General features: G+C 32.5%; 1 protein-coding gene across 1 annotated transcript; it reads right to left on the reverse strand.

Moving 5' to 3' along the window:
• Nucleotides 1-2,893: 2,893 nt before the first annotated feature.
• Nucleotides 2,894-3,855, reverse strand: LOC132747016 (transcription intermediary factor 1-beta-like). Its single transcript, XM_060736320.1, has 2 exons — nt 3,460-3,855; nt 2,894-2,966 (listed from the first exon to the last, which is right to left on the reverse strand). Exons 1-2 carry the CDS (start codon nt 3,804-3,806, stop codon nt 2,894-2,896), a joined length of 420 nt encoding a protein of 139 aa, XP_060592303.1. The 5' UTR covers nt 3,807-3,855.
• Nucleotides 3,856-11,212: the final 7,357 nt, after the last annotated feature.

The raw sequence follows: 11,212 nt of genomic DNA on the forward strand, positions 1-11,212 counted from the left end.
CGGCCACAACTTAATTACCATTCGGGCAATCCAATAGTGATGCCTGAAAGGCCTACTTTTTCTACGGCCTTGTAGCATTTACAGGAAGCACGGCAGCCATTTGTTTGATCTACGACTGCTTTTCAGCGATCGTAGAAAAATATGCACGATCTTACGATAATCGTACGATTATGAAAATCTGCGACGTTTTATAAGACACCTCCAAAATCGTAAGATCGACGTACGACAATTGTACGATAAAAACGGACGTACGACCGTTGATAAGACGGTCCCAGGATTATTGTGATCGGAATTAAACGCCCCCTAAATGAACATTTGGTATTTATAGACTTTCTTAAAAAATAAAGTAAGGATGTTATGTTGACTCTAGGATAGGGACGAATTTAGGGTAGTCGACGATCGATAATCAATTTCTACATCCGATAATATAATAACAAAATGCTATTTTTAGCGAAGTCGATAACCGAAGACTTCAGAGCGTATTACACAAATAAATCTGACTGTCGAGTAGTGGAATATATACATGTCGGACTGTTTCGGCGAGAGGATAATCGCTAAATTATTTACATCAGTGTTAAACAACAGGTTTATCGTGAACAAAATACCTCGAAATTAGTTAGGATTACAAACCCTAAGTGGAAATTCTAACTTTATAATTATTTGATTTTATTCAGGCATCGTGGTATAACCTCCCCGTGGTGCAGGGGTAACGCGCTCGTTTAGGGTGTGAGAGGTCTGAGGTTCAAATCCCAGTCGAGGTTTTTTTAAGTGTCTTTTTTAAGGAAGTAGCCACGATATGCAAGGATAAAGTGTCGATGTCATAAAAAAATGAACTAAATGATTTTATCATTGCAAAATTTCGTATGTATAAAATTCAAACTGTAATAGTAAAAAATTTACACGCAGCCGCTTCATCTCGGTGCCCTGCAAGATGAGTCATAGTATATAAAATTAAAATTATACCGGAAAATACATACAGATATACAGCACGATTTAAATTGCAAAGATCAGAAAATACAACAGAGCTTGCAACCCTTTGATTTAATATTTTATGTTGGTGGATAGTAACTAAATATCACAAAGAAAGTTAACTACATATTTTATTACAATTAAATCCATTTTCATAATTACGAAGCATACATAAACATTTGCTGAAACATTTCACAAAATACTGACTATCTATTAGAAAAATATGACAATATTTTACACAGTCAATATAAACTTCAGTTGTCTATTTTGAAAACTATATATATTATTTTATAATTTTAGCAAATTCAATTTTAGGTTTAAACATTCTGATAGATGATAACGATTATACATGTATATAAATAGTAAATACTTTATATTTTGTCATCACACTTTTTAAAAAAAAAACATAATTGACTGAAATTGACTTTTAGGTGTCTTTTGGAAAAAAAAGTTCCAACTTGCTTTCATAACCATTAATTAGTTAATGATATTATTCACCAATTAAATATGCGCACTTCAAAAAAAGTTCTTTATGAAGAATATACAATTCATTACTTTTGACAGGCTTTATTTCAACATGTGAATTGTATTGTCAGTTGCTTCTAAGTGAAGTTATGTTTGTCCTTCTCGAGATATTTTTTTTTTGTGGTAATAACCAGTTAAGTTCATCTTGTAATCTTGGCAAGATTGTTCATATTTATTGCTTAGGTTTTAGCCGACAGTGTGTATACATGTATATCATTTGAATCCATTCCTACAATCAGTCTTGATCTTTGACTGTCAAATGCGATGGAGTAGGGGTTACACAATCCATCTGATGTTCCAAGCAACACTCCTTTTTTATTTCCATTCTTGTCAACTTGTATGATGTTATGCGAACTATAACCACTCACAAATAGTATACCTCCTGACGCAACGCAAATACCCCAGGCTCCTGACAACTCCTGGTCTTGAAGAAACCAATTTATTTTACCTTGTGAGTCGACAGATATTAGTCCTTTGCTGTGATCCGTGACAACAATCTCATTGCTTGAGTCTGTAACAATCACCTGTTTCAAATTGGCAAATAGCTGTTCTCCATTAGGGCCAGTGTTCAACACTCTTAGGAGGCTACCTCGTTTGTTATATACACTTATATTTGATCCACAGCATGCAAACAATTCTTTCCCTTTTTTAAAGAAAAATTCCATAGCGCTTTTATCTATTTAAATTAAAGTGGAATCAAAACCATACTATCTTTAACTAAAATAAATTGTATCTGACCAGTTTTACATAATTAAACCCAAACTTATTAACTAAACATCAAAATCCAATTGGTTCCCATTTACGCTAGTGTATCTTTTCCTCATAGTTACTTTTTAATTGTTTTAATTTTTGATTTATAAATCTTTTTAACAATCAAACCCATCCATTTAATGGACAAATTTTCCAGTAATAGAAGTTAGACTATCAGTGTTTTTTTGACTTTAAATTTCCCTACGCTTGGCTTCAATTTTGCACATCTTCTTTACAAGGGGTTTTAAAAGACTTCTCTAGACGTTTTCTGGCTTCGTAAAAGTATAATCAAGGTTTTTCCAAAAGGAAGAAAGATCACTCAAAACAGACTTACCATCATTGACAGTTAATTTACTAGCTTTCATATTCACAAATAATTGAGCCTCGTTGGTAATTGAAAGTTTTTGTAGACTTATTTCTATGGTAGGTATTAATATGTCTAGTGATTCGATATCTGCGGTGATGACTGTCTTTTCAGCTTCGAATTCTGTTTGAATCTCTTGTCTCGTTGTATCAGCCATTCTCTTTACCTGTTTAATAAGTCTCCTTTATATTTTCGACCGTTGATAATTTTCTTTTTTCATCGAGTTTGTTAGTTTCTGTCCTGATTCGCTCTTTTTCTGTAATGGGATTAAAGGCAAACGAATTTTTACATTTGGTATTCTTTACAATTAATGACAGCTTTTGCTATGTCAGGTACATAATCAATGTTGACACAAGCCCTGAAAATATGTAAAACCAACGAAATAATGAGGAAAATAATTAATAAATGAACTTTTGTGACAAATGTTGAATTTTACGTTTTTAGTGCAAAGAATGAGTAAGTAACGGTGTTTGGCAATTAACATATCAAAACAGCCAATCAATTTAATGTGTTTATATTAAATAAATCTGAATGTCCTTCGTTGGTTTGTAATGTTATAGGTGTCTAAATGATATGTTTAATCTGTTCCACAACATATCTATTTAAGCACGGCTGAGTGTTGCATATGACCGACCTGCTTATAAAACATCATTGCTTCATGTTTCTGTATCAGACGTAAGCTTACAAGGCCCTTATTAGATAGCGACGTGATTAAAGTAATCATAATAGTTAACTACCTTCATTGTGTTGATTAAAGTGATGATATAAGCAAAAATATTCTTATTTGAATATGATAAAGATATTGCCATAAAGACATTGAGATAACACAGAGAGGAAATGAATAGTATTACCTATGTTTTAGAGCTATGCAAACTCCACAGCAGACTTCATCGTGATCTTTACAGAACATGTCCATCAATTTTCCATGATGTATATTACATCGTTCCGTCGGCAGCTCTTTCGTCACTTGTTTAACCTCACCTTTCCCAACTTGTGTCACATCTACAATCTCATGCGACTGTAATAAAGGGATTTTCTTATGAAATTTTACACAGTTTTCGCAAAAATTTAATCCACACTCAACACAAAACTTTTTAGCCTGAATTGTCTTGTTGTCGTCACTGCAAGATGAACAACATATGTCAAACATCTCCTCAGAATCCTTTGAAATATTTGTGAAATCTTTACTAGTCGCCATATTGTCGGTGTCTATAAACACTAGATAACAAACGACCCAGTATTCTATATCGCGAATTTTCGAAAAATGTTGTTCTATAAATAGATCAGGTAGTAAACGTATATAAGGTTATTCATTGCTTTACGCAGTATGTATATCATGTAAAATTTAAACGTTTTGTAATGTATTATATTTAAAAATCAATATCATGATTTGAATATCATGCTTTCAACAAAAATCGTGCTATATCTGTATTGATTTATGTTTATTTCATTTAAAGAAGAAGATAAATCAAGTTTTTGCTAAACATTTAAAGAATTTACTGTAATACAATATTTACAGATAACCCTAAGGGGACGTAACACTTGCCATCTGCGATACAAGGTAATATAGAATTGTCTCTCTTGACAAAGTAATATGTATTTATTGTAACATATTTCTGAGCTATATAATGATTCAAATTATCTCCAGGGATTTAATTTTTGTATTGAAGTCAGACAAACTCACAATTTGTTTGAGCTATAGACATTCTCACAAGAAATTTGTATTTCTTTCGACACTACTTAAATTGAAAATGCATCTTAAAGTGCACGTTGTTCACATTCACGATATGATAAATACAATATGAATTTGTCGTACAGGTACACCTCCGTATCAGACGCGTACCTGCCTTTATGCCGAAAGGCCCGTGCTTATATATTATTTTCCCGACTTTTCTTTTCTTCCAACCGATAATGTATAAAGTACATGCGTTTAAAGAAAACACTTAAAGTCTGAAATTTCTTTTTCCTTTTGTTAAAAATTTGACTTACGTTACTACGTTAATCCCATATTGGTCAGTTAAAAATTTTAATAACTCGTTGTGGCCAAGTGTCGGATTCCGTATGAAACAAAATGAAGAAAATAACTTGAATCAAAGAGATGTCTGAAGCCGCAAAAAAGGTACTAAGAAATGTCCGTCACGACATATAAACACACAACAAAAATCAAACCGAAGATTTTCCTACACTTAAAAAGCTACTGTAGTGCCATGTGGAGAACAAGGCGCCGTATTCAAAAAGGTTTAAGGATACAGATCGACATTTATTTTTAAAACATTTTAGCATTGATTATTTTCATGAATTAAATAGTCAACTTGCCAGGACAGTTTTGAACATTGTCTATCTAATAGCTTGACTAATTCAATGCCGTACAGATCTTTGGTTTAGGTTGTCTAAAATTACACACCAGTTAAGTAACAAATTACTGTAATGAAAACAAATAAGATACTTTATTATCAGTCCGAGGTCATGCAAGTGCTTACGATTGTTAGCTTAAAACCATATGTACATCATCGTTGTGGGTACTTTGGTGAAGCTATCCTGCTAGTTAAAGGAACGTCGGAGGATCCATTCAGGCGCCCGTTCGTGTCTGAAATAATGCACAAAGGTGCACCTGAGGTCTGTTAAAGCTTAAAAGTCGCCTTATGACATATACTGTGTTGGTGCGACTTAAAAGCAACCAGACATAAATATCAAACACATAAAACTTACTTTTTATTATTATATGCATTTCTCTTTGAAGTTTTAAAATCGTTTTTAGCGAAATCTATCATATAATCATGTTCGTGAAGTTGGCAGCCTAGCAGCCTAAAGTTGGCAGTCTCGCAGCCTGAAGTTGGCAGCCTAGCAGCCTAGCAACCTGGCAGCGTAGCAGCCAAGAATAGTACAAACCCGAAATCGTCGGAAATACATTAGTAGCACTCCTTTAGATAATTCAACGCCTTTTTCAATATCGTGATCTTTAATTTTTTAAGATGTTGAACTTTATCTTAACATAATGTTTTCATTCTGATGCTTCGAAATTTTTGAAGTTAGCAGCCTAGCAGGATAGTACAAACATGAATACCGTCGAAAATGAATCGGTAGCAAATACTTAGACCATTCCACGTCTTATTTCAGTATCGCGTACTTTATTTTTTTAAAATAATTAACTTTTTTATTTTTTTTATTTTGACACTTCGAAATTTGTGAAGTTAGCAGCCCAGCAGCTTGGCAGTCTAACAGCCTAACAGCCTAAAGAAAACTAAGAATAATACAAACATGAAAACCGTCGGAATTGAATCTGTAGCACATACTTAGACCATTCCACATCTTTTTTTTTTAGTATCACGATCTTTATTTTTTTAAATATTGAACTTTTTTTTTTGTTTGACACCTCGATATTTGTGAGGTAAGCAGCCTAGCAGCCTAGCATGTTAAAGATAACTAAGGATAATACAAACATGAAAACCGTCGGATATGAATTGGTAGAACATACTTAGACCATTCAATGTCTTATTTCAGTATCGCGATCTTTATTTTTCCTAATAATGAACTTTGATTTTTTTATTCTTTTTTTGACACTTCGAAATTTGTGAAGTTAGCAGCCCAGCAGCCTAGCAGCCTGGCAGCCTAACACCCTAACAGCCTAAACAAACTAAGGATAATACAAACATGAAAGCCGTCGGAAATGAATCGGAAGCACAAACTTGGACCATTCCACATCTTATTTCATCATCGCGATCTTTATTTTTGTTTAGGTAATGAACTTTGTTTTTTTTTTTTTTTTGACACTTCGAAATTTGTGAAGTTAGCAGCCTAACAGCCTAACAGCCTGGAAGCCTAGCGGCCTAACAGCCTGGCAGCCTAACAGCCTAAAGAAAACTATTGATAATACAAACATGAAAACCGTCGAAAATGAAGGAAATGAATCGGAAGCACATATTTAGTCCATTTCAGCATCGCGATCTGTCTTTTTTTAAATATTGATATATTTTCTTTCTTTTTTTTTTTTTTCTTTTTTTTTTTGACACTTCGAAATTGTGAAGTTAGCAGCCTAGTAGCAGCCTGGCAGCCTTGTAGCCTAAAGAAAACTAAGGATAATACAAACATGAAAACCGTCGGAAATGAATCGGTAGCACATACTTAGACCATTCCACGTTTTATTTCAATATCGCGATCCTATTTTTTTAAATATTGAACTTTATTTTATTTTTCATTCTGACGCTTCGAAATTTGCGGGATTAAACTTGAAGTAGTCTTAGTCTTAGAACATTTTCTCGGCTAATAATGTCGCTTTCTATGGACAATTAGTGACGTCATGTGAGTTATTTATGATATGCTATTTTGTTATCTTTATGTTTATAATGAAGTTGACGTTGTTATTTAGGTCTGTAAAGATAAAACCTTAAAAAAATCAGAAGTAGGTCACAGTGGCCAAAAAATAGAAAAAAAAGTTTTAGCTCAATGGTTCATCTAAAGTTAAGAAGTTGGTAACACAAATTGATTATGGAAAACCCCTTGTTAACTTGCTATCCAATATAAATGGATTTCTTGAAAAGGTTGTTCATGAAGACTATATGTAACAATTATTGAATAATGAAAATATTACAGTACATTTGAATTGTTTTGATTATAGATTTCATTTTTATTAATAAACGATAAAGTAATGCATTTGAAAATTAATGTGAAGAAATTAATACAACACACCGGAATATATTTATTAATGCATGAAAGTAATGTACATAGATGTACTATAATTTGGTAATTAAGTCTTGTAGGATGATTCAATTAATTGACTTTGTATAGAGTTCAAGCCAGATCATGTATTTTATCAGATAGCATCACTGGAAACTCAATATGACTGTTTCAATATTCTATACTGCAGTCCATTTAACGGGTGTTTCAAAAAATGATTTCTTTATTGCTTATCTATCAGCTTGCTTAGCAATACACAGATGGAACATAACACCTTCCTTGTCTCATAAATAACTTTGAAAGAAAAAAGACTTGGTGCATGTGAGTCACTTGTTAGGGACATTGACTTTGGTCAGAAGATGACCCCTATTGTTTTCGAGGTCAGTAGGTTAAAATCAACATGGCTTTGATGACAAAAATGGATTATATTATCAAGCAATGTATACTTCAGTACTTTCTGTGCTTTGATTATGTTTGTATTATTCCTAGTTTTCTTTAGGCTGCTAGGCTGCTAGGCTGTTAGGCTGCCAACTTCACGAACATCATGTAATCAGCCTGTGTCATTATACTTCTGATAAAAAAATGATGAAAAAATGGCCAAAACCGTCGTAATTATTCGTGTCGGTGTCTAACTTGTCAAGATTTTTGTTTATAGTTGAATTATACATGTATGTGTTTTTTGTTTCCATAATATAAGTGTAAAACATTGGCGTAAGCATGATTCATTAACATATCATTATGTCATTATGTCATTTATGCCAAAATAGCTTGTCAGTTATAACATGAGTGGTCAACGATACCTTAGCAATATTTGACTCGGGTCCGTTGAGCGTAAAGTGCGTGCGAAGCCAATCTTCCAATACCCGGTTATTATTATGTGGTCGCGCATTCCATAACAGTATCTTCAAAAATAAGTTCAAAGATTATATTATTATTGTTATTATTATTATTATTATTATTATTATTATTATTATTATTATTATTATTATTATTATTATTATAGAGAACGTTGAGATACAAAGTATTGAAACAATTTCAAATGTGACATACATGTAGTTGCATAATGCAATTTTGTTTTATGGGTGACCATGTCAGCCCGCTCTGTTATGCTTGTTCCCGTTAATAAATTGCTATTAATTAAATTTATCATACGTACAATCATGAGCAATACGTGAAATTAGACGCATATTTAGTTATTTATATTTTCTCCGACAACTATTTATAAGATATGATAAAAAGTAGATGGTCAAGAAGCAATTCGTCGATGTGTATATACCCAGGGTTTGCGAACCTAAAAATCTGTTTTCACGAATGTTTTGCCAATAAAGTCTATTGTTTTTAGTGAAGGTGATACATTACTATTTTCTAGTCGCCAAGACAATGCTACTCATTGATTAACCTGAGAATAGAAATGTATTCACTATTATATTACGGTCACCAGAAACAAAGACATGAAGAAATGAAAAATAGAAAGTTGTTAACATTGCTTCTGAGGAATCACCTCTTTTCCAGATTGACATTTTTTCTCTGTAAAAATAAAGATGTAAATTTAAACATCTCTCACGCCCCTTGCATGAATGGTGTATGTTTGCTGTTTAGTATAGTTGTTGTCAACATCTTTTAAACGATTGAAGTAACAAACTTGTACACGAAGGACAATCGGGATGTCATTGTTAATAAGAATGTTTCTTTTGCAGGAAATGAATACATAGAATCGTATAACAATTGTAAAAATTGTACATATTTGTCACGATTTATTAGTTGCTAGGATAATGGACGAGTTACAACGATTAAACAGTATTTTGACAGATAAAATACATGCATGTGTAAACAAAAACAGTTAACTGGCTTCAAGGGGCGGGTCTTTCAGAAGCAATATGAACATCAACATATGATGTAAATTGCACTCTTGGTTTTATTGAGACGTTTTTTCGGAGTCGAAAAAGCGGCACGGGTATTTGATAAAAGCGGGCTTATAAAAGCGATACACCGTAGGCGCATAAATGAACAAGAGCTGTCACAGGAGACAGCGAAGCTCGACTAATAAAATACTGGACGCAGTAAGGAGGACAAAACTATGAAAGAAAAATCAATTATGTATAATTATGTATTAAGTTATAGTAAAAAAATAATATTTGTTAACATTAATTCCTAGATCAAGGGGAATAATTCTAGAAATAGTCATGCTAGAGTTATGGACCTTGTCACACAAAATTTGTGTAATGATAAGAAATATATATTTGAAGTTGAAGTAGATACCTTAAAAAGTAAAGAAGTTATTATATTTCTTAAAGAAAATCCTAAGTTCAAAGAGAGATAAATCTGTAAATATTGCTTCAAGAGTTATGAACATTGTCACATAAAATGAAATTCGTGATAAGGAATAAGTATTTGAAGTTTGAGGTAGATACCTTTAAAAAAAAGTTATAATAAAAAATAACATTTTTCTAGTAAAGAAATCTAAGTTTATGGGGAGATAATTCTTGCAATATTGGTGCTAGAGTTATGAACCTTGTCACATAACATGTGGATGATGATAACGTATATATATTTGAAGTATGAAGTTGATCCCTTTAGAAATAAATAAGTAACAGTAAAGAATAATATTTTTTATGGAAAATTCTAAGTTCAAAGGGAGATAAATCTGAAAATATTGGTGCTAGAGTTATGAACCTTGTCACATAAGATGCGAATGATGACAATATAAATATATTTGGAGTATGAGGTTGATCCCTTAAGAAATAAAGAAGAAACAGTAAAAAAGAGTATTTTTTGAGGAAAATTCTAAGTTCAAGGGGAGATAAATCTGAAAATATTGGTGCTAGAGTTATGAACCTTGCCACATAAGATGGGAATGATGATAAGGTACATATATTTGAAGTATGAGGTTGATCCCTTAAGAAATAAAGAAGTAACAGTAAAAATAGTATTTTTTAAGGAAAATTCTAAGTTCAAGGGGAGATAAATCTGAAAATATTGGTGCTAGAGTTATGAACCTTGTCACATAAGATGTGGTTGATGGTAAGGAACATATATTTGAAGTTTGAAGTTGATACCTTAAGAAATGACAAAGTTATAGTGAAAAATATTTTACTGCACCAAAACTTTAATCTAAAATCTGGACGCGGACGCCGACGCCGAGGCAAGTAGGACAGCTCTCCATGTACTTCGTATAGTCGAGCTAAAAAACGGCTCTTTTTAACTGTACAAAGTTCTTGTGTGGGGTATGTGCTGAAATAGCGTAAAGACGCGCTAAATATTAGCGTTACACTGTGAACAAGAAGCGTTTTTTTCCACTGCAAGCATTTTTTATTTATGTGATATATAGAATATCATATTCGTGTAGATCCATTACTAACTTTTTATGCCGTGCATGAATTGTGTTATAATACACTCGGCAGTCCTTACATTTTTATAGGGGAATAAATAGAGCGTGTTGGAATACACTTGTACACTCACTGCACCGTGGTTTATGTGAACAAAAATGATTATCATAATTTACCAAACAACTGCTTTGTATAAAACAAAAACTTATTTTTGAATGCCAGACAAACATTTCTACATTTTTATTTTCTATCCAATATCATAGAAACTAACAATTCACTGACACTTTGATTGTTATACAAGTCAGCACATTTCGTTACTTTTTCAAATAAATATCTGACATGTGTCATCTTATAACACGATTTTTATACATTTTTAAAGTAACAATGCCTAAAAGATAAGGCAAATTTGTTTCGTGCTTGGTAAAGAAAGCCGCTGTACACACCTAGTAAATTTCGTGCTGAGAGTGTCATTTTAGGTGGTCGCTTTTTCAATTAAACTGGTGAAATGTGTGAAAACACCTGCTGATGGTGTGTATATGTTTGCTTAATAGCGCAAGTGTTACCTGCCTTGTAAGACATAGTTATTAAAAGTTCTATGTATAAT

Source organism: Ruditapes philippinarum, unplaced genomic scaffold (assembly GCF_026571515.1).
Source record: "Ruditapes philippinarum isolate M1 unplaced genomic scaffold, ASM2657151v2 ctg2274_1_1_1_1, whole genome shotgun sequence".
NCBI lineage: Eukaryota > Metazoa > Mollusca > Bivalvia > Venerida > Veneridae > Ruditapes > Ruditapes philippinarum.

What these genes read in the sequence shown, in the direction of transcription:
- LOC132747016 (XM_060736320.1), bottom strand. Translation starts at nt 3,806, where the DNA reads ATGGCGACTAGTAAAGATTTCACAAATATTTCAAAGGATTCTGAGGAG. An exon ending in TGCATAGCTCTAAAACATAG is followed by an intron (nt 2,967 to 3,459) that starts GTAATACTATTC and finishes ACATATTTTCAG; the next exon opens with GGCTTGTGTCAACATTGATT.